General features: G+C 37.1%; 2 protein-coding genes across 3 annotated transcripts; one reads left to right on the forward strand and one right to left on the reverse strand.

Annotated features, from left to right (window-relative positions):
• Positions 1-89: 89 nt before the first annotated feature.
• Positions 90-8137, forward strand: urgcp (upregulator of cell proliferation). The gene is made up of 6 exons (XM_079380524.1): positions 90-132; positions 483-560; positions 875-1120; positions 1903-2178; positions 2286-2558; positions 2928-8137. The coding sequence occupies exons 2-6, from the start codon at positions 509-511 to the stop codon at positions 7616-7618; spliced, it is 5538 nt and encodes a 1845-aa protein (XP_079236650.1). The 5' UTR covers positions 90-132; positions 483-508; the 3' UTR covers positions 7619-8137.
• On the reverse strand, positions 8064-27137 carry LOC306846857 (cingulin-like). 2 transcript variants are annotated; one of them, XM_079380525.1, is made up of 21 exons: positions 26968-27078; positions 21401-22423; positions 20765-20865; positions 20202-20271; positions 16646-16770; positions 16404-16536; positions 15968-16180; positions 15586-15713; positions 14338-14364; positions 13733-13829; positions 13379-13591; positions 13025-13114; positions 12628-12870; positions 11739-11909; positions 11285-11446; positions 11018-11107; positions 10837-10920; positions 10502-10620; positions 10308-10416; positions 9969-10132; positions 8064-9612 (listed from the first exon to the last, which is right to left on the reverse strand). In XM_079380525.1, exons 2-21 carry the CDS (start codon positions 22412-22414, stop codon positions 9480-9482), a joined length of 3486 nt encoding a protein of 1161 aa, XP_079236651.1. In that variant the 5' UTR covers positions 22415-22423; positions 26968-27078; the 3' UTR covers positions 8064-9479. The 2 variants fall into 2 exon arrangements, with proteins under 2 accessions (XP_079236651.1, XP_079236652.1); XM_079380526.1 differs by lacking the exon at positions 14338-14364 and having other exon boundaries at positions 26968-27137.
• Positions 27138-27276: the final 139 nt, after the last annotated feature.

A 27276-nucleotide genomic window follows, 5' to 3' on the forward strand; every position in this document is an offset into this window, starting at 1 on the left:
TCATGACAGTAACTGAGATCATGTAATCAAAACTGAAAGCATTATATAAATGTCTTCGTACGACAGAGACCAACATTTCGTCTTTGACTCTCAAGGAAGATACATCTCTCAAAACACTGAATGAATGAACCTGTGAGTATTACAGTATATTTTCTTAATCTGAGTTATTGCAGCCCATGTTTTTTTAACAGTTTTATGTATTTAAAAGTGAACCATATTCTCCTCTTTTAATTTTATCGAAATATTTCGTTTTAACAGACTGTTTTGTAAACAGAATGCATTAATATTATTACTTATCAAATATGAAAAGCAATATCTTTTTACATGCAAATCCTGATCATGCACCCTCAATCTAACCTTAGTACATCTTCCATAAGTAGACAAATCTATTTTGAAAGAGGATTTTCATAAAGTTTAAATGTATAACTTTAATATATTCAAATGTCTTACAATCAACATTATTATTAAATATTATGCCATAGAAAACTGCCAGGCTTTGAAGCAAAAGATGGAGGACCCTGATGAAAGCAGTGGCATTCAAAATGAGGATAAACATGATGGTATAGATATAAATTAATTATTTAATTAATGTATTCATGCTTTATATTACTTAGGCTACTTAAGATCCCCTTCTATTTTTTTCTGAAGTTTTGAAGTTAATGAATAATTATGTATTATTTGTATAAGCCTAATGATGAGTTTCAGTTTACATCTGGTTCAGATTTATTTGTAACACTTGTTAAAAAACTAAATGTCTAAAAACCTGACATTATACTTTCAATTTTGTTTGGTGACAGTGGCAGGCAAATTACTCTTTACCTTTAATAAATTCATAGATCCATAAACTCTTTAACAAATACTCCCGTTCCTCCAGGTCACATTAGATTCACTGATGTCGGCCCACACTCGGTGCGCTTAGAATGGGGAGATCCAGATGTGACTGCAAATGCACAACAAAAATTCCAAATCGAATGGAAGAATGAAGAAACAGACTTTACTAAAACAACAGATGCCAATCATTTCGAGATAAAACAACTTTCACCTGGCACAAGGTATAACATCACAGTAATGGCAATTGAGGAAAACAGCAAGAAGAGTTTCTCTGCATCTGTGTGCACAGGTAAACTTATTGCAAACTGCTTACATTTGTCATGTAACTATGATAAAGTACAATTTATTCGAAAGACTATACATGATGTATTTTGATTCTTAAGTAAGAGTTCAAATAAAGAAACATTAATAGAAACGTGAAATCTGTTTATGTTTACTATAGCATTCCAGTTGAGTTGATATTTGTCACTGTGCATAGATTGGCTAAGAAAATAAGGCAGAAATTTGATCAAAATCTACTTTTTTTTGCCTGTTTTTCTGGGTTTTGCAAGCAAGGATAAAAATAGATCAGTTTTCGTAATAGCTGATCCAAAGTCTCAAAATTACTATGAGTTGTTATTCTTCATTCTTTGAATATCATCATATGTTACATGTTTTAGAAGTGCATTCTTTGAGGAAATATTGCCTGTCAAATTTGAAAGATTACAGAGACTACAAGAACTTTTCTCATGCTCTGATCTTGACAAATCTGGGAAATATCTTAAAACATTAAGACAACAACAAAGCAAACGTTTTAGGTTAATTAAATTCATGAAACTATAATTAAAATAGCATTTTCAGTTTAAAAACGTTTACTTTGACAAACACTTTCATACTAGGCTCCTATTTAAGCAATATCTTACAAGCAAGAGTGCTGTTGTTCCAAATAATAAGCAAGTTCAATCATTGAATTATTGAAAAAAAAAAAAATGGATGACTCCGTGTCTTTAAAGGAATCATTTGTGTAAATGATTTTTTCATTAGATTCATCATTATTTGTGTTTACTCATGTATTATTATTTTTTCATGAAGCGATACCGGCACCTGAGAATTTTGGATATATTTCAGAGGATGCAACAACTGTAAAACTAAATTGGACGTCACCTCAGAAAATAGATCCCAGTCTCTACAAATTCCAAGTGATTATGTACAAGAATGGAGAGAAAACAGAATCAATGACTGTCAAATCAAATGTAAATACCATTGTAATGATAGATCTTCTTCCTGCCACTGAGTACAAAGCTACAATAATCACAAAACTGAATAATGACAAACTAAGTGAACCAGCTGTTTTAATCATCCGTACAAGTAAGTGACTGCTTTAGGAGCATTCTAATTTACATCTAGTACATTTTTATCATATGTTTGCCAATATACAAATGGAATTATAAAATATGTTTTATAATCCTCTACAGAGCCACTCCCACCTGAAAACCTGCAGATCAAAAATGAGGCAAGCTCTGTTTGTCTGAAATGGACAGATCCTATAATTGATGACGAGATTCCTCACATATTCAGGGTGATTTGGAGCAGCGAAGCCAATGCAATGGAATCCCTTACAGATAAGGCAGAGATTAATGTGTCAAGTTTAAAACCAGGAACTGAATATTCCTTCTCTGTCCACACTTTAGTTGAGTTAAATGGTACAAGACTTGAGAGCTCTCCTGTAAAAATCACACATCGCACAAGTGAGTTGCTATTTTTTTCCTAATCAAATAATAAGGCCAGTATGACCCTGCTGAAAAAACCAGCATGAGCATACTAATCTAGGTTGCTTTATGATGCTTAGTGCCAGTTTGGTGCTTCCTGTAGCTCAAAGAGTAAATCATGATGCTACTAATGTCAATGTCATGTTTTCAATCCCCAAGAAATGCATGAACTGATCAAATAAATATCCTGAATGCATTGTAAATTGTTCAAAGGAATGCGACTTCTTTGGGGCATCAGCATCCCAAACATATATGCAGTTTTTTTCAGCAGAGAAATAATCATATCACTCAATCATTTCTTACCATGATTTGAAACAGATGTATAAATGGCATAACTTTGCATTGTAGACATAACTATGGAATCCTTGTTAAGGGATCTGGGACTGCAAAACCACCTGAAGAATAAACTGACTTTAAAGTCTGTGTTGGAATTAAGGAAACCGTCAGATGTGGTTGAAACTGCTCATAGTCTTAGATCTTTGCCGTGGCTTTTCCTCAGAAAGCTCATGATGGTCAATTCATCAGCCAGAATTATAAAGTGTGCTTCAAATTGTAACCCTGAAACATGTGAAGAAAGCACCAACATCGTTGAGACATCTACTGGTTTCCATGAAGGTCAGAGAGGAATCCATCCACTAGATTTGATCACGGCTCTGTTCCACTGTGCCGATCCTTTCCTCCAGCAAGAAATGGCTCTAAAAATGTCAGTGTGTCAGTTCTCTGTGCCTTTGCTGCTGCCAAACTGTGACACAAATGAGTGCACTCTGATGCTTTGGGCCTTGAGGGACATAACAAAACAGTTTAGATCTCATTCACTGGAAGAGGACAGCTTAGAGGAAAGCAGTATTGTGCTAACTGATTTGCCCCTGATCTCTTTCGTCAGACTTGGAAAAAGCAGTATGTCCAAATCTGAGTTCTTGAACAAACTCCTCAGCAAAAGTCAGCATCATCATGACACTTTTTTCCACAAGCAACTGGAAAATGGGAACATCCCGAGAAAGATTTCTAATGGGCTTGTTGAAATGAGCTGGTATCTCCCTGGGGGAGAGGAAACGAATGACAAATTCAAAGAGCCAGTAGCTGTGGCTAATCTCCGTGGGGATATTTCTGCCTTTAAGGCCCAATTCACCTTCTTGAACCAAATATCCTCTGCAATTTTTCTTTTCTGTGATGATTTGGACTTAAATCAGACATTTCTGGAATCTCTGCAAATTAGATCAAAATTGGTTCTGGTTTGCACCACAGACAGTGCAACTTTAGGAAACAATCTGACACAAAAGTTCAAGCCATACTCAAAAATCCTTAGGAATAAAAACATGAATGATTTTAAATTCGTTGAAACACTACAAGAGGCTGTTGTTGACATACTTGCAGATTCTGCTAAAATGAGTATTGAGAAGATGTCAGAGATCGCACCAGATCTGGGGATTCTTGTCGACGAAAACAATACCGTTTGTCAAAATGCAAAGAAAAGAGCAGCCCTGATCACACAAGATATTAAAAATATAGCAGAATACAAAAAGAAAGAACTGTCATTGCAAGACAAAATATGGAAAGATATATCCAAACTGGAGAAAGAGATGTGTCGACTCAAGGCAAAGAAACAAAACATTGAGCACTACAAGAGTGAACTTAAAAGTCAAATCCAGAAACTACAAAAGCAACAAGGAAGCAATGACATAAAAGAAACAATGTATCATTTCATCTCTGGCCTGAGCTGCTCCCCAGATGAGCAGTTATATTTTCTTAAATGGATGAAAATAAATTTAGATCATCTAACAAGAAAGCACCTGTCAAAGCTGGATGAGCAGTATAGGGATGCATGTAAGAATGCCTCAGAAGATAAAGATCATCTCAGAGATCTGGAAAATAAGATTGCCAGCAGCTCTTTAGGAGTCCAACACTTCATGAGAGAGTTAAGTCAACTTTATGAATCAACACACTCCCAAAAAAATAAAATGTATACTGCCATGAAGAAAATGCCAGAAATTTGTGCTCAGTTGATGTTGACTGGGTTTCCTCTAGAACTTATTGATGGAGATGCATCAAATATTCCATTGACCTGGATTAGAGATGTGCTTATGGCACTTAACAAACTGACATCTCCTCACAACAGAATACGAGTTGTGACAGTTTTAGGAGTTCAAAGCACTGGGAAGTCGACTCTCCTCAACACAATGTTTGGAGTTCAGTTTGCTGTAAGCAGTGGCAGATGCACAAGAGGCGCCTTCATGCTTCTAATAAGCGTATCTGAGGAATTCAGATCAGAGCTTCAATGTGACTATATCCTTGTAATCGACACAGAGGGCTTAAAATCTCCAGAGATGGCGAAGCTAGCTGATAGTTATGAGCATGATAACGAACTTGCGACTGTTGTTGTTGGGCTTAGCGACCTCACTATTGTCAACATTGCCATGGAAAACATTATAGAAATGAAAGACACTTTGCAAATAGTTGTCCATGCCTTTCTCCGCATGAGAGAGGTGGGGAAAAGGCCCTGTTGTCATTTTGTGCATCAAAACACTGCAAATGTTGCTGTGAATAGAAATATCATGAAAGAGAGAAAGATTCTCTTGCAGCAGCTAGATGAAATGACACAAGCAGCTGCTAGAATGGAGAAAATTGGTGACAACAAGAAATTTACAGACATTCTAGAGTACAACATTGATAAAAACAACTGGTGCATTCCTGGATTGTGGCTTGGAGTTCCTCCAATGGCACCTGTTAGTACCAGTTACAGTGAAGAGGCGAGTAAGCTGAAAGACGGCATACTTAACATTTTTAAGGCAACAAAAGTCCCAGCACAGAATTTCTTGGAATTTGAAGAATGGATACGAAGTCTCTGGAAGGCTGTCCAATTTGAAAACTTCATCTTCAGTTTTCGCAACAGTCTGGTTGCTGAAGCATACTCCAACCTTTGTGCTGAGTTTAACATTTGGGAATGGTCGTTCAAGAGGCACATGATTGGCTGGTACACAAAGTCTGAAACCAAAATCTCCAACCTGGGTGTAATGTCAGTGCGGTCAAGAAAAGCATTTAATGTTGACAGAGTAGTGGCTGATTTAAAACATGAAGCTACTAATGAGCTTGACAAACAGGAGAAAAGACTTTTAGATCAAATTGAGCAATATTTCGAAAGCGAGGCGGAACATGTGCACTTTGTCGAAAATTACAAGGAGGACTTTTTAAATAGTGCAAGAGGCCTTCGAAGGGAGACTGAGACAGATCTAAAAAACAAACTGGAGAATGCTGTATTGATACAGAAGGGAATTGAAAAGGTGGAGCTTATAAAACAAAATCAAAGGGATACCATGAAAGAAAAAGTGCTCAACTTGATCAGTGCCTGCAAGAAAACAAAAAACCTCTCTGATAGACAACTAAATGAAGAATTTCAAAAAATGTGGGATGACATTGTGAAGCAGTTTTCCCTCACAGCCCTACCAAGTTATGAAGTGGGGAAGGAAACATACAGATTCTTACACAGTAACTTGGAAACAAAAGGTGGAGCCGTACGTGAGATGCTATCAGATATCAGCAGTCTAGATCAGTGTGGAACTGGACCTTTTTATGCAACAACTGTAAAAATGAACACATTTAAAAAGCTCAAGAATTCATTTTGGTCTTCGCAGAGGACTCCAAAATACAATTTAATTCAACTGTCATGCGAAAGAATAATAAATGAGAGCACTGTATTAATTTCATCTAAAACAAGTGCAAAATCAGAGTATAGTGCTGACATACAAGAACTGTTGTGCTTCATTGACAAGAAATTGGAAGACTGCAAGGATACAGAGATTAATCCTGAAATTGAAGCAGCTCTCAAGATCCACATCTGCGGGATTGCAGCTAGAGCTTTCCAGAAAATGTATGATGACTACATACAGATTAATGACCCTTTGAAATCCCTAGAAACGTACAGGGGACAATGGTTAGCTGACTTTAAAGACCTCTACTACCAGCGAGACCAGTGTCAGAAGAAGGCAGAGATGTGCGCCATGAAATGCGTTGCCCCTGCCGTGATGGAATACATCCAGAAGCGTCTTGGGCCTGACATCATGGATGAAATGCTGAAAGGTGAAAGGGGCCTTGATTTTAGCACACGATCATTTTTCCAGTTTTCGATTTTAAAACAACTGCTTCAGGATGATGACTTCAGCAATGTTTCTGAGTATGTGCAAAATTATGAGAAGTTTGTAACTAAGTGGATTTCAGAGAAGATCATTGAGCATTTTTCAAAGGATGATGCTTTTCTTAAGCTGGAGCTGAAACATTTGAACATAATTGTCAACCAACTCAAAACAGCTATTGAAAGTGAAAAAACAATGACAAACAACATCTGCAATTTCGTAACCAATGTCTTCACACGTCTTGATAAAGAGCTGGTCATACCAACTGACACCCTTAGTGGAACTCTGGCTTTAAACAACTCGGACCCTGCTGAGTTTGCAGATTGCTTTAAATCATCAATAGACAAAATGCATCAGACTTTAGAAGATCAGCTACGTAGCGTAAGGGATGTAAGAGCTAAGCTAACCAGACTCTCAGTGAACAGACCTCAAGAGGAGCTCTTCAGCAGAGTGTTTGGCTGTGGGAAAATGTGTCCGTTCTGCAGTACACCATGTGAAGCTGGTGGAAAAAAACACACTGAACATTTTGCCTCCATCCATCGGCCGGAGGGCATTGGTAAAAGTAAGTGGAATGACACAAGAAAACTTGTCACTGACATATGCTCATCTCTTGTTGCTAGTGAAGGGTCATTCCGCTCTAAAGACACAGGATATCAGTGGCATCCAAATAAGGAATACAGACAGATCTATCCTAACTGGAGGATACAGCCTGACACAAGCATTGAGGCCACTGACTTCTGGAAGTACATCTTTGCTAAGTACAATAAAGAATTTGCTAAGAGATGCAAAGCTGTACCAGCAGACATACCTGCTGATTGGTATAGGATCTCTGTAAATCAGGCAAATAAATGCTTGGATGATACATTCTTATTGAAAAAAAAAAAAAATGGAGATGATGGACAATATCAGTAAATAACACAAGTAGAGGAGAAATGGAGTAGCACTGAAATCATGTTCTGTGTTCACAGGCTCAATGACCATGGTTGTATTTCCCAAAAGCATCATAAGCCTAAATGGATTGTAGAACTGTTGCCACCAATGGGGTTATGGGAATTTAAATACTGTACAACCCAATATTTAACCACAATACTGGTTAGCAAAGATTTTTTTTTTTATGTTACTATCAAACATTGTTTGGAAAAAACTAAATGAATGATCTTTTGCAAAATGGTTGACAGACACTTCCGTCTCTATGCCAAATCAAGCTTTAAGCCGAGAAATTTCTCAGGGTAAACACACTGGTTCTGGCAAATATTTTGCACTACGTACAGTGTCAGCATAAAATTTGAAATGTTTTATGATTTTACAGTTGCCATTCTGTTGTATGTACTCCATTTAAAAAACAGAGAGAGAGAATAACAGTGACATAATCATTTACTGAATATAATTACAGAACTATTATTATAAACAAAAACCAATAAAGCTCTCAATCTTCATTATTTGGTCTCTGAAGTCCAACATTTTCGAGTTGAAAACATTGGCCTATATGTTTCATAATATAAAGCATTCATCTATATGCATATACACACAGTTCATTTTGTCAAAGCATAAATGGCCAAAACGTTTCTTGACATCAAGAACTGCAATCCTAAACAATAAAAGATTGTTCTTGAATAAATTGTTGTTGAATAAAAATGTTTGCTATTTATGGTAAAAACAAAAAGAGGAGGATACTGACAAAAACTGAGAAATAATTGACAGAGGAGAGAAACAGCATTACAAGAGAATTTAGCCTTAAATTCAATAACAAAGAGAGAGAAAAACTCTGCTGAAGTTCAAGTTATTCAATTCTTTTACTGTGTAGTGGAAGAATAAACTTTAAACACAAGACAGTATATACAATACATACGTAATATTGTACAGTGTAATATGAAACAGTTTTCCAAAAACAGTTCTTAGAGTTACAAATTACTTGTCATCTGACAGGTAAATATTTTTTTTATAAATCTGAATACACAGCATGTGTATGTCTCTGGAAAATGATCAAAAAGCAGCTTAAGTTTTATTAGCTTTCTAAATGTATGAAAATTGAAGGCAAATATATATTTTTCAAAGCCATTACATCGAAAGATTTCTTTTTCTTTTACTGTCTTGGCACAAAAAGTGACATTCATAGTGCAAGTTTAGTTCTCACATTAAAGCAACACAAAAAGAAGCCTTCTAAATATCCTTCATTATAATTTTTACTTGTGCATACCATTAAACATAAGAGGGAGAACTTACTACAGTGTTTCAGTTTTTCTTTCATCTATTTTGAGGATTTAAAATAATATTGAAACCACAGAGTTAAGCTACTATTTGTCAAATTTCACCTTTATAGACAACCTTGCATGTTTTATACATTCCATAATGTATCCTTCATTGATATTTTTTTTCCATTACCACAGGGAATTTTGTTAATATGGATAAGGATGTCAAAAACCTTAACATTTTATACAAATAAAATTTACTGAGTCAACCTAAAACAAACATCATGACACTTATAAACAGAGTAAGAACAAACAACTTTCTTCAAAATTAGCCAGTTTTATCAAAACAATACTAAATGAGCTTTTGGTTGACAAATCTTCACACTGACTGCTTTATTAGGCCTTCAAACACCATCCACAACTGCTTTTTTTCCAGACTGTGCTGATGTCACATCATTTGTATCCTTCATGTCTTTCGTTAGTTTCACATTCTCATTCAAACTCAAATCAAATGTGTGCAAAAACTAAAAAAAAAAAAAAAAAAAAAGTATAAAATATATTTTCCTCCTCCTATAGTTCAGTCTTTAACAGTTGGTGGTCTGAAGTGGCGTTTCAGTGAGAATAGACGTGATGCTTTTTGGGTCAGAGTAACCATCCTCTTCCTCAGAGCTCAAGGTGCTTCCCAGAGTTGGGCGTCGTGATTGTTGAACCTTCCTCCTAACAAACAATCACACACATTGTAATAGATAACGAAGACCAACATCAGCCATAGGACTGTTAATAGTATTGTAAGTGAACCCTCTAGTGGCCAGAATGTTCATTACAACTAATAAAAAGGTTTATTAAATAAAACTGAGGCCTAAATATCTCTGCTATCAGTGGTGGGATGTGACTAGCTAAAAGTAGTGACACTACTGACTTCTACATTTTCCATTAGCTCAGATGTTTTCAAGACAGTGAAGCTTTTTCACATCAGGCACGTCTGACATATATGTGCATCTTTTTTAAATAAATATAATATATTAATACATTATTCTTAATTATTTGATGTGGATATTTGATAGAGAACTCACTTGAGCTCGTTCTCCAGTGTGTTGACTTTGGCCTGCAGCGCCTCCTGCAGCTCCCGCTGCTCCTCAAGTTCCCGCAGAACCTTCCGCCTGACGCCCTCCAGACGCTCCACCTCCCCCTCGCTCTCATCCAGCTGACGCTTCAGAGCCTTCACTCGCAGAGACAGCTATTACAGACATAAACACACAGCAGCTGTTTAGATACACACTGCTTCGTCTACACATCATTTATAGGAATGATAAACAACATCATAAAAAATTATCTTTCTATTTTAAGTACATCAAGTACGTACCCTAATGTGCATGAAAAATACATGCATGTTTAAATGTGTGTGTGCTTGCCTGGTCTCTCTGTTCAGCATGCTGATTTCGCTCCTGGTCCAGGGAGGCCGTCACATCCTTAAGTTTCCTGTCCAATCTTCTCTGAGCTGCTAGAATAGTGTTTTTCTCTCTAAATGCACAAAAGACAGATAGATGCTTTATTTATTAATATCTAGTTATGTGCTGATTGTGTTTGTGTTGTTCCAGTTGTGTACTTTTCTTCACTACGCAAACAGTCCTCCAGTTCCTGAATCTTGTTTTCTAGCATCGAGACTCCAGTAGAGGGACGAGTCTGAGTGCCCATATCAGCGATACGAGACTTTAACTCCTTCACCTGAGAGACCAAGAGAGATGATAGATCAAATATACCGTGAAGACAGAATGAAGGTTTTAAACACATACAGTAATAAATCTATTAATGTGACTAAAGTGTCAAACATGCATTAAACTAATATTTTTCCTAATATCGTGCTCTCACTGTGTTTTTTTCCATCTTCTGATCTAATGCTGATAGCTGGCACAAGTCTATTAAAAAGGTGTCTGTGTGTACCTGTCTCTCCAGTGCACTCTTATCCATCTCAAGATCATGTCTGGCTGAACGTTCCTGCATGAGTTCAGAACGAAGCTGATCCACCTAGAAAAAAAAAAACATTAAAAACCCATTTATATCCCTGCTTGTGTATAGCTTATGCTTGGAAACTAATCAAACATAAATATGATAATCTGTATACCTGCTCTCGACTGCGAGCGATGCGTTCATTCAGTAGCTCTGCTCCACTCTTCTCCTCATCCAACTCTATCTCTAATGTCTTCACTTTGTCCTGAAACAAAAATGTGCCCTTTTGAACATACATTTACGTGCATTACTGAAACAGACTGTTTTCATTTTGCGTCACTCTTAAATCATATGGACATTCAGAGAAGCCTCTAAAAAGAAAGACTGGGTGCTGTCTAGTTGGATTCACTCAAAAGTCTAGGTGCCAAACCTACACAGTTACCTCTATCAGACGGATCTCTCTGCTGCGGTCCGTCTGTGAGCTTCTCTCCGTCTCCAGCTCGTTCTCCAGGTGTTTAAGACGGCTGCTCAGCAGCTCTTTATCCAGCTGAGCGCTGTCCCTCTCCTCTGAGCATGACAGCAGTTCTTTCTTCAGACGAGACACCTGAGACACACACAACAAAGCACTGAGTATCTATGGTGCGATCTGAGTTGTGAACTGAAAGGTTGCAAGTTCAAACCAGAGCCAGATCAAAAGACCAGTGGACACTAATGTAAAAAGTTTAGCAATAGATGTAAACGTGCGTATGGATGGGAGCAGTAGAAACATAGACTGTGTTTTGATTTTCAGGAACGATGTAACTTTTTTTTTTCGTGCTAGAATTAGATTTTTGCACTATAAACACTAAGTTGTATTTTAGCACTATGTGTATGTAGTGAAACCTGGTCTGCCTCACCTCCTCCTGGGTGGTCTTTAGGAGGGCCTGCGCTCTCTGTTGCTCAACCAGCCTGTCTTTACTGAGTCTCTGAGCATCCTGCAGCTCTCTGCGAGAACGATCTCTGAATTCATCCAACTGAGACTGAAGAACCTGCACCGACTGACGTGAATCTCCCATCATAGTCTCCATCTGATAGAAAGAAATGAACATTAAAAAAAAACAATTAAAATATTAATATTTCAAATAAATGCTGTTCTTTCAAACCTTCTATTCATCAAATCCTGAAAACATTGATAATAATGAGAAATGTTCCTTGAAGCAAGTCACATATTAGAATTATTTCTGAAGGGTCATGTGACACTGGAGTAATAATGCTGAACATTCAGGGCAGTCGTGGCCTAATTGATAGAGAGTTGGACTTGTAACCCGAAGGTTGTGGGTTCGAGTCTCAGGTCCGGCAGGGATTGTAGGTGGCGGGAGTGAATAACTAACACTCTCTCCACCCTCAATACCACGACTGAGGTGAGACCCTTGAGCAAGGCACTGAACCCCCAACTGCTCCCCAGGCACCGGTGTATGTTCACTACTGTGTGTACCCTTGGATGGGTTAAATGCAGAGCACAAATTCTGAGTATGGGTCACCATACTTGGCCTTTATTCCTTTCCCTTTTGCATCACAGAAATAAATTACATTTTAAAATATATTTGAATAGAAATAGCTTTTTTAATTTGTAATAATATTTCACAATATTACTATTTTAATGTATTTGTGTTCAAATAAATGCAACCTTGGTGAGCATAAGAGACTTGTTTCAAAAATATTGTACCAATCCCAAACTTCTTAAGAGTAGCAATTAATAATAATAAATAGAAGCATTTATTAACTAAACAAAAAACACACACACACCTCCTTATTGATCTTCTCCAGCGCTCGGTCCAGCAGTCTTTTCTGCTCCTCCAGGTCGCTCTTGCCACGTCGCAACGCTTCTCTTTCTCTCTCCCTCTCCTCCAACCGTCTGCTGAGCTCTTCTTTCTCCTGACACAGTCGAGAAACTGCACGCCGGGACTCCTCCAGCTGGTTCCTCAGGTTCCGGTTCTCATCCTCCAGAACATCTGAGGAGCTGTCAGGAACACTGGAGTGCAAGAGTGTCTGGAAATGCAGATATTGTGCAATACAAATGCAAATACATTAATTGTACAAGGAAGACTAAACTAAATCTGAAGAGATTAATAATTATACCAATCATTTTAAAGCAAAATGCTTAAATGCAAAAGGCTATTTTGGATTTTAGGGATGGCTTTACCATGCGTGCTATTCTCTCTCTTAAGCGAGCATTGGCCTCTTGAAGTTCTAGGTTGCTTTCAGTATCTTGAGATTGCTCTGATGTGGAGGGCTACACGAACAAGAAGTAAATAGAATAAGGGAACAAACATTACATTTAAAGTAATTTTTCTTTTCCTCAAGAAAGTGAAAAGCTGTATAAAGCGACAAAATCCCAGGACATCAAAACATATTTCAAATTCAGCATGTCGAGCGAGAGGTTAGACCAATGAGATTTAGTGTCCTAAATAGGCCAGTTAAGACAAAAACAAATATGGATGAAATAAGATTTAATGCACACTGTTAGCTTTTTAATAATCATCATGTCGAGAATTACCTGTTGTGTTTTCTCCAGTGCTTTTGTGAGTTCCTCTTTGTCTTTCTTTGATCGATCTATTAGTCGGTCAATCTCTGCCTTCAGCTCCTTCTCTCGATTCTCATTGGCTCTTGATACTGATTTAAGCTCCTCCTCCCTTTTTGCTGCCACTGCTTTCTGTTTTTCCAATTCTGCAAGAGCTTTCTTCAAATCATCTTGGCACCGTTGCAGCTCCTGAAAATGCAAAGTAACTTTTATACCAGGCTAAAAAACATCCAAGTCTCAAAATTCAGCATTCACAGTGTGTAGTCACAGTGATCTTTTTGAACCAAAGAAGAGCGAAAACAGATTGTGGCACTTGTATTTGTATCTTACCTTCATTAAAGAGTTTGAATCCGTTTCATCAGGTTGTTTCTTAATTGTGAGCAGCTTCTCTTCCAGTTCGTCCTTCTCCTGATGAGCCTGCAGCAGCCTGTCCAATGAGACAAACACAAATTAAAACACACACATAGTGCAGCTATTCACTAAAATGATTTCATCCAGTAGAAGAATCAACATCCTATAGAAGAATCTGTTATTTCAGAATCACGAACAGAACTGAAATGATTTATGACATTAGAAAAGATTTGATCAAGATTCGTTTGAGAGTCTATTTGGATCAGCTGCACTAGAACTTTTGACATATTAGTACAAGTGTTGTGTTGTGAAGTATTGAATATGATGCACCAGCTCAGATAGTGAGATTAAAGGATTTTTATTGTGATTAGTCTTAATTATAGCTGAGTTTTATTAGATTTTATGACCTGCAGCCAAATTAAAACCAGGTAAATAGATTCTAGTTTAGTGTGTAAGTTTTAACTAGGGTCAGATTTTACAACAATTTACTGATTTACATTAAACACTTCATCAGTTATAGTTAATTGATGATTCATTTCTGCCAGTAGTGTCAGTAGTTATGCGCCTACAGGACTCTGTCTCACTTCTGAAATGCGCTGCACTGCCCCCGTCTGACAAACAAGAACCAGAAGTGAACACATGAAACGGAAAGACAAAAATAAACATTTAACAAGCACAACTGACATGAACATGTAGCACGAAGCTCATAAAAAAAGCAAACAAACTAAGACAACATATAAAACAGATAACGAAACCTTTAGGACAAGAGTTATAGTTCTGATCAAATCCTGCTGTAAAAAACTAAATGTGCTTTAAAACATCTCTGTTCTCATCATCCACTACCGTTCAAAAGTTTGGAGCCTGTTTAAAAAAAAAAGAAATTAATACTTTGTATTCAGCAAGGATGCATTAAATCTATCAAAAGTTAAGTCTTTAGTCTTAAAAAAAAAGTCTTCTTTTGATCTGGCTAATCAAATAATCAGCAATAAGGTTTACAGCAGCGATAATAATATGCAATAATCTTATTGGTTCTTGAGCAGCAATTCAGCATATTAGAATATTTCTGAAGGTTCATGTGACACTGAAGACTGTAGTAATTATGCTTAAAATTCAGCATTGGCTTCACAGGAATTTCTTTTACATTATGAAAAATTATTATGAAATATCACAAGTTCAAATATGACTGTTTTTAGTGTATTTTTGATCAAATAAATGCAGCTTTGGTGAGCATAAGCGATCTTACAGACCCTAAAATTTTGAACAGCAGTGAGTGTGAACTGGATACAGGATAATAACACTATGTTTAAAGTAACACATCAGGCAAATTAAATGTGGACCATTTATCCTACAGGACCAGAAGACAAAATTCTAGCTAAACATTCATTATACGTACCAAAGTCTGAATGTAAATAAAGGGTGTTGGTCACAAGATTGTTTGATTACAGATGAGTCTCTTAACTCTTTAGACAAATATAGACTTGGACCTAGGAGGGAAACCTTAAGATCTTAATAAACAATTTATGAAATTATAAAATAAAGTTTTATGTGATTATGGCTGCATAGCTATGGAGATATGTTGCTAAAATACTGTAATTTTAACTCTGATGGCTGTTAATCAAAGTGGCTGTTTCTAATGCTGGATACCCTAACATTACTGGTGGGCTTCACTGCTTATCTGCATAAAATTAAAATCAAACACTACCAAACAGTCATTAGATCCAATTCACATTACATAACCGATGTTCGCCGTCACTCATTTTGTTGAGATTCACCAAAGATTTGGCATCACTATATAAATATTTCAAGTTGATGTTTCATGTGTCAGAGCTTACTCTCGGTTGGCAGAGCTAAGCTGCTCCTTCCATTGGTCGCTCTGCTCTTTGTACCCCTCCAGCTCCTCCTCCAGAGCGAAGATGGAAGCATTAACCTTCTGACGCTCTTCCTCGATTTCCAGCTGAGACTGTGGATAAGGCCAGAGAAAAAGAGTATCAGTGAAAACTTCAATTCTGTACTTTGCACCCATTCAAGATTGCTAAAAGTCCTTCTCACAACGGTTCGGACAACAAAACAGATCACACATCTGAATCAATCCAGCCTAGCCTAGGTATCAGGCATGACAAGTGATAAAACATTTCTCTTCCATGTTAATGCCTGTGAGGGAGGGACTCAGAATGTCAGACACAGGCATTCATTTTTCTTGTAGTGTATGTTCACCTGTGAGACGGTCTCCATGCTGTAACGCAGGGTGTCCATGTCTTGACTGTACTGCTCTCTCAAGGCCTCCATCTCTTTATCATGGGACTCCACCTCATCCTTCAGGGCTCCTTTCAGAGCGGTGAGCTCTCGCTCTCTCTGCCTCAGTGTGTCCTCCAGTTTCTGCTTCAGCATCAGAGACTCTGACAGCTCTGCCTGCACCGTAATCAAGTCCTGCAGAGAAAAAGAGTGTTTAAGGGAAAACAAACTCAATTTAACTTTCAAAATCAGCTTTATAATAGATAGATGGATACACTTATACAGTTAGTACACTTAGTAATTCAGACATCTTGGTGCAATATGTTATTAGGTATTTAAAGCATAAATGAAGGCTGAGTAAGGGTCATTAATGGCAGACATCACAATCATTCTGTATGTTCTGTGTTTGTGTGCGTACCAGCTGCATTGTGTCAGACTGAGGTGAGTTTTCCAGCATTCGTCTGAGCTCCTCCTGGAGCTGAGCTAGCTGATCCTCCTGCTGCCGTAAGCGAGACTCCGCTGCCTCTCTATCCATACGCAGCTGCACCATTCTGAAGAGAGGAAGTAAATATCAGACAAATATAATTCAAACTCCACAGGGTTATATTTTCTGTTGGAAATGCACATTTGCTTCTTGTTATAATGCACATAGAGACTCACTGGTCCTGGTTTTCCTGTAGTTCTCTCTTGGCCTTGTCCAGGAGTTGCTGTAATTGTGTGTTTTTGTTGAACACCTGCTCCACTTCACTCTTCATATTGCTGTCAGTCACTAAGATCTGTGGACCCTGTGAAGCACAAAACCCCAATGAGCTTTAACAATTAATGTAATGATTTGGGTTCAAAACAAATAAAGCTGTACTGACAGCATGCTGAAAATTCACAATTACAGTAACACATTTACAATAAAAATCTATGGGTTTAAAAGCAGAAATAAAAGATGTGTCAAAATGTGTGTCTTATGATCAGTAAAGTTATTTAAATTATCCTTGTAGTAATGGGGCTACTGTTCAAGGCAGCTGAGCAGGTTGTACATTATTGACGTAAATCCCGTAAAATTCCTTTCTGGTGTCTTGCGTACATTATGTGAAAATTATACGGTTTACTGACTTGGTTATGTCAGGAATTAAAAGACTGAATAACTGAATGATTTTATCACACAGTCTCATGTCACCACATAGTCAACTGGAGTTCACCTGAACTAAACAATTATCCAACTTATATTGCAAGTGAAAAATTACCGTAAAATTAAAATGACAATAAATAATAAAAAACTAACCGAGGGACAAGTGGAAATCTTCAATCTGCAGTTCTCCAACATTATAAATAAATAGGTAAATATTTTTTAAAATATTTATTAATTTAAATAAATTCTTCACCAATAAACAAAGAATTCCTTAAAATAATAATAAAAATAAAATATGATGAGGACCTGAAAATAAGTGCTGGAACCATAAGGATTTGTTTCCATTTTTAATCATTTAACTATTGAACAAAAAGTCTTTCAATTTGCCATCAATGGGCCTAATCAAACCAGAACACATGTAGCTTTGTTCATACAAGTTACAGCCCCAAAGCATATATGCATATTTGTACAAGGAGGATGATCGGTGTAATCTTTGGGCTATGCATTCATCTTACAGCAGTAATTTTTCTTCAGATGTCCCCTCAGGAATCACTGCATATACTGTCTGAGCTATCGTCTCTACATTACACTAGTTATTCTTACTGTCAATCACATGATTGTGACTCCTGATACAGATACGCCTAAATGAATCATCTTATATCTGCACATGGCTGATCTTAATTTAATGAGGAAACATAAAACACAAATAATTAGATCTGAAACATGCACACAGCCAGTGAGCAGCTGTGTGCTCCTCAAATAACCCAGTCCTCTAGGATATCCCATCAGACCATTCAACTGCTGTTGCCATCATTATAATGACCACACATGGCTACTACGAGGTCATTTGACCTGACCTCTTGTGTTGCAGGGTTTAAAGTTACTTCTTGAATAAAAAAGAACTCATTAAAGTACTATTAAAGTCATCCTATTAGAAGTAAACGTCCAACACCAATGTAATTCAAAACAATTAGATGTAGATAATTTTTTAGGAAGAATACAACCTAACAGCATCATGCAAGCTCAACTGATCATCGTACACTTCAATATAAAATACATTATGTTTTTTAAAGAATTGTCTTATAATCGCCAAGGCTCTATTTATGTGATCAAAAATACAGTAAAAACATTAATATAATTTGCGAAATATTATTACAAATAAAGTAATAGTTTTCTATTTGAATATATTTTAAAATATAATTTATTCCTGTGATGGCAAAGCTGAATTTTCCGCATCATTACTCCAGTCTTCAGTGTTACGTGATCCTTCAGAAATCATTCTAATATGCTGATTTGCTGCTCAAGAAACAATTTGTATTATCAATGTTGAGAACAGCTGTGCTGCTTAATATTTTTGTTGAAATCATGGTGCGTTTTTTTGAACATTTATCAGAACTATAAATGTTCAAAAGAACAGCATTTACAGAACTCTTTTGTAACATTATAAATGTCTTAACTGTCATAACTTTTGATCAATTTAATGCTTCCTTGCTTAATAAAAGTACCAACTTCTATCTGAAAAATGTAAACTTAATAGTAGTGTATAACCTCAGAATGAACACTGTCAACAATCTCCAAGTGTCTGAAAAGGTGTACTCCACGCTAATGAGCTTAATTAACGACAGTCGCAACGTCTCCCAGCAATACTGCCCACAACAACAACAACAGAGTTTATCATGCATGGACGAGCACTCAGTGGGATATGACAGCGTAAGAGGCCATGCACCGAGTGTCCATTAAAACCGTAACCCAAACAGACGTGCTGAGTCGCCCCCAGGTTAAGGGGAAACCCTCCCTGACAGGCATCCATTTCCAGTGTAGCTTAATTATTGACGGATCACAAAGAGCAAGCTCTCAACCACGTGGCCCTAATCAGCTTTCCTTGTTGAGACGACGGTTGCTAAGAGACCGCAGGAGGATATTTCACATGCAGGAAGCTTATGCAAACACGTAGGCTAACAATATTATACAGACACGCACACCCATGTATGTGTGTACATACAGGAAGATACAGAAACCCCATCTTTAAAGGGATATTTCCCTCCAAATGAAAATGATTTACGTACTCTCATTTTGTTCTAAAGCTGAATGAGTTACTTCTCTTGAAAACACAAAAGGTGCTTTTATTTTAGTCAATATCCTTGCCACTTTTCAGTTAATGAAAGTGAATGAGGACTGGGGCTGTCAAGCTCCAAAAAGGACATAAAAGCGCCGTAAAAATGTAATTAAAGTGATCATTTAAGTATCATAATGTCTTATGTAGTCATATGATAGCTTTATGTGAGCAACAAACTTTAAGCAACATAATTTAAGTTGTTGTTCACTGATAACTTGGTATAAGAACCAGATCAGGCTGATTAATGAACAAATCACTCAGACTGGTTTTGTGAACTGAATCAATAGTTCACTGAAAAGATCCAATTCAAAAGCATGATTCGTTAACAAATTGGACAATCGACATCTCTCTAATCAACAACATACTAGGAAAAACAAGTGAATTTAATTTTAGCTCTCTATCAGATGACTTCAGAAAACTGAAATATAGAACTTAAGTCATATGTACCACTTTCCTGGTATTTTCATGGTGCTTTTTGTCATTTTGGAGTTTGACAGGCCCAGTTAATAATTAAACTCAATAATTTATAATAAAAATTAAAATTATATTAAACTGGCCAAGAATTTTCTAAAAAAAAAAAAAGAAAGAAAAAAAAAGTCACCTTTTGTGTTCCATGAAACAAAGAAATTCATATAGGTTTGGAACAACATGAGGTTGAGTAAATGATATTGGAATTTCACTTTTGGTGCACTGGCCCTTTAAATAAAGCCTCTTCTTAGATGACCTACTCTCTTTAAAATACATAATCATAATGATTATCGTCTCTTTAACAAGCATGCTCATTTCTTCACAAAAATACTTGTCTTGTTGCTGTTATCTCCTCTCACGGTCTCAAAATATCTTTCTCACAATCATGCAAAACAGGGACTGATACGCAAACCATGGGCACACACACCCTCTCTAGATGTAGTGACACTGCTGAGCGCTATTCAGTGCTGGGAAATGCAAACTGATTTATTGAATACAAGCATGCTTACCTTCACCCCACAGAACCTTTCATGAATGAGGCTTGCTTTGCGTTTGATGGCTGACTCGCTCTCAATAGACCTAGTGTTAGAAAATATGAAGGGAAATTGAATGAGCCAGAGACAGATTATGGAATGTTCTGAAGAAAATGTAAGAGGTATAGGCCTATGCCAGGGTTGCTGGAGTGTTTTAAGTGGTTTTAAGCATGTTTATAGGGTATTCTGGGTATTCACTTAAGTATAGGGACCAATTTTCACTATTAACTAGTTGCTTATTAGCATGCCTATTATTAACATATCTGCTGTTTATTAGTACTTATAAAGCACAAATTCTGCATGACCATATTTTACGTCCCTAATCTGATCAGATACCTAAACTTAACAACTACCTTACTATTACTAAGCAGCAAATTAGGAGTTTGAGGTAAAAGTCGTAGTTAATGGTTTGTTAATTGCGAGAATTGGACCTTAAAATAAAGTGTCACCGTAAGTATTTATAAATGTATCTCAACCATATTGTGAAATACATTTATAGGCAACTGTGATGCTCTCTAAAATAAAGATAATTATTATACCCCTCTTTAAGTAGGTTGTAAATGGCTTGTTTGGTCTGGGCATCCTCTCCATTTCCATTCTCTGCACTCGTGGTCTGGCTCTTTATGAGGTCAGGGGTCACCTGGAAAAAGACATATCAAACGTGCGTTATTTTTTAAATACCATACATAAAACTACCCCTGAAATATGTACTCAAGAGAGCCAATCAAAAATCTTTGAGGCAGTTCTCTAACCAAAGTTGTATGTTTAGTGCTGGACTACATCCTCTCCAAAATACAGCCTTCCAAAAGCATGCTTGGCATCTTATTGCCAGCAATCCTGTATGTACAAAATGATTAACAAGCAGAGAGCATTTTTAATTGGTTAAACTTTCTGATTGGCTGGGAAAAAAAACATGAAGATGTCCCCCACACATTTTTTCCAATGTTTACAGATTTTTTTAAGCACGCTATTCCAAAAAGCACCTTTAAAGTTATAATAAAAACAATGTAGAGACCGATCTTTTCTTCCATACTGTGAAGAAAATCTGAACAAAATGGACTACTTCTAAAAGAAAAATGTAGTGCAGGGACTTGGTTGTATTCAAAGGTTACTGATTGGATTTTTTAGGTGTGCCAACTTTATGCAAGAAGAAGAACAATATCTTGAGGACTCACTGGTTTCTTTGGTAGAGCAGGTGGAGCTTCTTTGGGCACAAACAGCTTTGGAGATTGGCTGAAGGTGAGGGGTTTGGAATTGGGGATAGCGACCACTTTAGCCACAGAGGTAGAGTCTCGTCCTAGACTGCCGGTTGATGGTTTCGGTGAGCTGAGTTTGGGCACTGTAGCTGGAGTAATAGGAGCATAGGGGTTTAGCATTGGTGATGTTGGTGGGGGCTCATCTGTAGGTTTATTGAGGCCATCCACACTGTGAGACCGAACTCGGTTATCAAGACGAATTCGAGTTCGGGGTTCTGAGTTTGAAATATCACCAGAACTACCACCACCAAACCGGCTAATGAGTTTATTAATGGGAGCCAGTGACTTGGTGTCTATAGCTGGGGCTTTGTCTTCATTCAATGAGGCTCCATTTAGCCCCATCCCATTCAGACTACTCCCAATACCATTCTGCCTGACCTTCCTAAGCCCTGCTTCATTAAATCTATCATCGTCCTTCTTGTCCACCTTGGGAGCCAGAGCAAAAGGGGTGAGATGTTCTGTAGTCCTGGGCTCAGCTTCTCCTTGAGTCCCTGCCTGTCCGTCACCAGGTGGCCTCCTTAAGGGGCTCCCAAAATCCTCGTCTGGAGAGCTAGGTTGGTCAGTGGAGATATAGGAACCCTGGGGAGTCCGAGCCCCTTCCCTTTGTCCCAGAACCAGGGTGTTGTATGGGGAGGTTTGAGAGACAATTGGAGCTGAGCTCTGGATGTGTGGTTGAGTCTTCAGTTGTACCCCGTAAGAGTCCCCCTTTTCTCCGTCCTTGAGCACCACGTATGGCTGTCCTGAAATGCCTTGCACCCGCACAGCTACTCCATACTTAGACGGCGAAGGAGTTCCGTTGCTAACGCCACCAACTCCACCAGCTAGTCGACTCCTGTCTGGGAACCCTCCGCCGGCGTCGTCCAAATCCTTGATGAAGCGAATCTGGACACCATAGTCCAGAGGGGGCTTCCTGTCTGCTGAGAGGGAGCTCATTGTAACCTGCTGTGGTACCAAGACAAAGAATTCAATAAATCAGTGCACTAGCCCATTTAGAGACTAAACTAAACTAGACTGTTTGGTGGACTATTTGAGGAGCCCAAAGAGGGCACAGATACACAAAGAAGCCACAACATAAATTACAAAGCAATGAACCAAAACAGGGTAAACACCATATTTACATTTTCAAATGAAAACAAGGCTGTGTGGGATAGATTTACAGTCTGATCAAAAGATTGTAGAATTTTTAGGTTCAACAGGAAGTGACACTTCATTTTCACAACGTACATTCTCTGGAGTTTTTTTGTCTACTGGAAATCCTTTGCAAAGACATTTTTTCAATGCGAAGTCAGCTGAACAATCTGCCGTTGGTTATAAAGCTGTACAACCCACTGAACATGCTTGTGATTCATGTACATTTAAACATGGGATGGAATTTAGGGCCCACAAAACATTCACAAGAAAATTTTGAAACAAAACATCTTCTCAGTGTTGTTATCCTGAACTAAAACCATTAAAAATAGTTTATGTTAATTGACATAAAATAAAATACAATACAATAAAATAAAATAAAAATACATAAGCTGAAATACCAAAATTACAAAAACTAAAATTAACACTATGAACACAAAAAAGTACGTACTGAAGTATCGCACTAAAACCTTTTTGAATTAATGGTATTTTTTTACAACCAGAATGGCAAGCAATTCATTCAAGCATCTAAGCTTTTTCAGAAAAATGCTTAGTTCTATTAGACTTGATGCTGTTTTGCTCCTTCCATCTTGGCTCACCTTTCAAATATATGTTGGACTATTAATATTTCCCAAGAGACCATTTAACAAACCACTCTCAACTCCTTGATATAGTGTCACACTTTGGTAAATAGAAATATGAAGCAGTTTTGTACGTGACACAGCTATCAGGTATTGGCACAGGTATTGAGAGTCTTCTCGCATGTGAAAAGAGAACGATGTTGTTTGTGTGTGACAAACAGGTGTGCCTGCTGGTAGGAACAGGTTCTAGCACATTCCACGCTACTTCCGGTCTTCCCGTTTTCCTAAAACACAGTTCCAGTACGCAGGAGAGCTAACATTAGCTCAAAAACAGCTTATCACTGTGACGGGAACATTCCTCAAATCATATCAAAGCACCACAGAGCATGTTTGCATGACGGATCAAAGATGCTGAGTCTAATCTGCTGATTAACTGAGTTACTGGTGTTTAAAGAGACGCGTATGTGCTCTATTGTATAAAGCAAGTAATGCAGAAAACATCCAGAGCTTTGCAAGTCATCCTTTAAAGTCTGCGTTTTATCACCTCATCAGTGTGTGCAGCTTGAAGTCTTGAAGCTAATTTCTTTCTGCAATCTCTATATAATTGCTATGTGTGTGTATTTTGCACCTGTGTTAAACACAAACTTATAATGCACCAGCATAACGCTGGGGGGCAAAAACTGTGAAGACAATTGAGAGCTAAAATAACAGTCCACAAACTCTGGTCTATCAATGAATAACTTATTGAAACAGGAGTATTTGGTTACATGTCAGTGCCTCTGTTGAGCCATTAGGTGTGATTAGCTACTCAAAGTAAGCCATTGTCTTCCTCACATACACGGGATTCCAGGCATTCCTGCAAAATAGAACTCACCATGTGATTTCTCATTGGTTAAAGGAGCAGATTAATTATGTGAAAACTGTACATTTTTTTCTTGAGTTTCTTGTTAAGACAACATGTGAGTGACAAATATGTCTCAGAAAAAATATATACACTTTCACCAAATGATAACTGTTTGAGGTTGCAAGTTTTCCAGGTTTCTCAAATTATTGCATTAGAACCCATGTGTTAACATCCACCAAATATTAAAGCTACAAACTTATGAAAACAGATCTGGATAGTTATGTGAATGTGATTTTCACCCTCCACAAGGCACTGGGTCCAACCTGGCATCAGAATGGCTGTTTTTTCTTGGAGGAATGTTACTAGACTAGAACATCAGTTCTCTCTACCATCTTCCATTCATGCAATAGAATTAACAATACAAAACATTGTGCCGCACATCCTCTTGTGAAGATTGATTTCTTTGCAATAAACCAAATTACCGCCCCATTTCTGACCTATTATATGCAACAATAATTCTACCAAAATGTTAAAAAACAAAGACAAAATCTAATAGGCATCAGATAATTTCTAAATTCTAAAATTAAGCCTTTGATTTGGCATGTTAATTAATGAACAATGATACTCAGTTTTACTTTAAATAGTAATTAATAGCTTTAACTGTGTTTTTTTTATTATTCAACCACACTAATGGTAATAATTTGTCACATCTAGGGTTGCAAAGGGGCAGAACATTTCAGGTAAATGTTCCACCCCTTTGCAACCCATCATGTATCACACATCATTTTGGATATTTCAAGTTGCAGTGAAGTGGAAGTAGTGACTTTTTTTTTTGAGCTACATCCGAATGTAACAGATGATCAAATAAGAGAAAATGCATTTAGAAACTAGATTTATTTCCTGTATATTTTAAAATCAAATAATTTGGATTTACTTCCGTTTTCCCTTGATTTCTTGAAACTTTACACTCAAACCACACTCAGATTTTCAGTTCTGTATAAATGACTCACACATAAAAAGCACTTTGTCAACCCCTCATGTAAATGTGTACACACAAACACCACATGCACTGTTACAGATTATTATAATAACACACTAACATGACTCATCCCAAGAGAAAAATTGCTCGTTTAAATAAAATACCTAAACAGATTTGTTAGGGTTTTATTTACAGTTTCTACTCTCTTTGAGAATATTAGTATCCTGAGGGTACTTGTGTCTGGATTGGCTTTAATCCATTAATTGTTTCCCCAAGGTTATATGGGGAAAATGCTATTTATGTCAATTATGTCAACACAGTCTTTAGCCCAAATATGGACATCTTTCACTTTTCATCACTACCAAAACATCACCAAATGTGGTCTAAATAACTGCTATTTAATTTGCATGGTCCCCAAAAAGTTAACTCTTAACCGAGTGGCATTGCACATTGAAAATAATGCTAGAAAATTTCTCTAACAAACGTATAACATTTTGTTTTTTTTTCCTGAGCCATTGTTTTATCCACTTTTTACCCAACTGTCCCATGGTTATTTTAGTTGGATGCATGAAGTCAATTCTCCACAAGTTCATACTGAGCAGAATAACCACATGAACATATTCCACAAACACACGACTCCTATTCAAACATATGAATTTGAATAGGAATAAATAATAAATGTGTTTTTCTCTGTGACTGGAATGATTTAACCAGAAAATGAAAAAGTAATTTTCCTCTTTACTCTGAAGAGTATATATAGTTTAATTTTTGTGATTTTCTTTGTTTTTTATTGTAATGTGCTCTCTTGTTTTTATTACAATGTTCTACTGTAATGTGATGCAATGGCATTCATTTTTAGAGTGTTATATTGATATCTTGTCCCCTTTAATTTAAGCTAATATCAAGGGCTCTGTCATAACTGGATATATATATAAGCACTTTCCTTATTGTCAAAGTAATATGATAGCGTTTGTTGACAAAATACAGTAGCTTGATTAACTGACATCCAAGCTCATAAACAAGAAAACCATTCATTTTGAAATCAACATTTTAAATAGGACTTCTTAAGGAAAATTCTGTCTATATGAGTAGGCATGTGCCATCTTTTATGTATTTATTCATTGCCATAATTTCATTGTCATTTAATTATTTATATTTTATTTGCCAGATTATTATACTATAAAGGATAGAATTTGGGTTTGAGGCTAGATTTGAGTTATTGTGTTATTTGCAATTAGACTCCACTATCTTCTAGTTACACTGTGTTGGAAATATCCAAGAGCTAAATATTAAATTACACTGAGACAGGCACTTTTTAGAGGAGCTGTTTTTGTCCCTAAGTTTCTCTCTTCACAGATATGACTTGAGAGAGATGAGGAAGCACAAGCAAAGGATTTTTTCAGTCGTGTTCAAATTGCGTCACACCCACCCAACAAGTCAGCCAGTATCGGTGGGATCGAAACCAGCATGTTATGTTAATCAATAGTACAAAAAAAGAATAGAAAATGCATGGCTACAATTTTGACTTATTGTTTAGTTGTGTTGTCCTTTGACTTTGTAAAATATATAGACAGAAAGTACACACATATGCGATCAAAACCCCCTTTAAATCATATGGAATATTTAAAATTCGCAACCTTTGTCAACACATAATATACAAAAATGATGCTGATCGGTTCTACCGAGATCAACGCAGGTCAAACTTTGTTTTATAGACGCTAACCTGGATGAGCGCATCTTCTGTGATCCAGCCTGCAGCTTCAGACACAAAGCAACAGGTGTTTCTTTGCTTCGCTCAGCAGAACTGCAGCGTAATTGTGAAGCCATGTGATTATGGATTATTATAACAACTGAAAGGCTGGACACAAACCCGCAGCCATGAACAGCAACAAAAACAAAAAAGCCCAATGCAAATATACACCGCTGGGTAAACAAAGACATTCCTTGTGCTTACCTGTTTTCCGAAACCTTCAGCGATGAGCTTCACAAAGCACAAAATATTAAAGAAGCTCTTTTTAGGGTTTAAAGCTCCTCGTTGAGACCGAGGATGGACAGTCCATGCGAAACTGTCAGTGCGTTTTTTCCGAAACAACCTGTTGCCTTTGCGTCATTGACCCGCCCCTCCCATGCGCTCATTGGCTGGAGAGTTGTCCCAAGGCCGGTCGATTGGAACACGTGATTGGCCGAGCTCCGATGTCAATCAAAACAAAATAATTCAGGGCCCGACCATTAACCAATTTAAGAAACTTGATGCCATTGTTTA

The sequence above is a fragment of the Barbus barbus genome (genome assembly GCF_936440315.1).
Source record: "Barbus barbus genome assembly, chromosome: 27".
NCBI classification, from domain to species: domain Eukaryota; kingdom Metazoa; phylum Chordata; class Actinopteri; order Cypriniformes; family Cyprinidae; genus Barbus; species Barbus barbus.

Coding starts and splice junctions, on each gene's coding strand:
- urgcp (XM_079380524.1), top strand. CDS start 509: ATGGAGGACCCTGATGAAAGCAGTGGCATTCAAAATGAGGATAAACAT. Junction 2,179..2,285: donor TGTTTTAATCATCCGTACAA/GTAAGTGACTGC, acceptor AATCCTCTACAG/AGCCACTCCCACCTGAAAAC. Junction 2,559..2,927: donor AAAAATCACACATCGCACAA/GTGAGTTGCTAT, acceptor TTTGCATTGTAG/ACATAACTATGGAATCCTTG.
- LOC306846857 (XM_079380525.1), bottom strand. CDS start 22,414: ATGAGCTCCCTCTCAGCAGACAGGAAGCCCCCTCTGGACTATGGTGTC. Junction 15,714..15,967: donor GCATGGAGACCGTCTCACAG/GTGAACATACAC, acceptor CCTTATCCACAG/TCTCAGCTGGAAATCGAGGA. Junction 13,830..14,337: donor CAGTGCAGCGCATTTCAGAA/GTGAGACAGAGT, acceptor CTCATTGGACAG/GCTGCTGCAGGCTCATCAGG.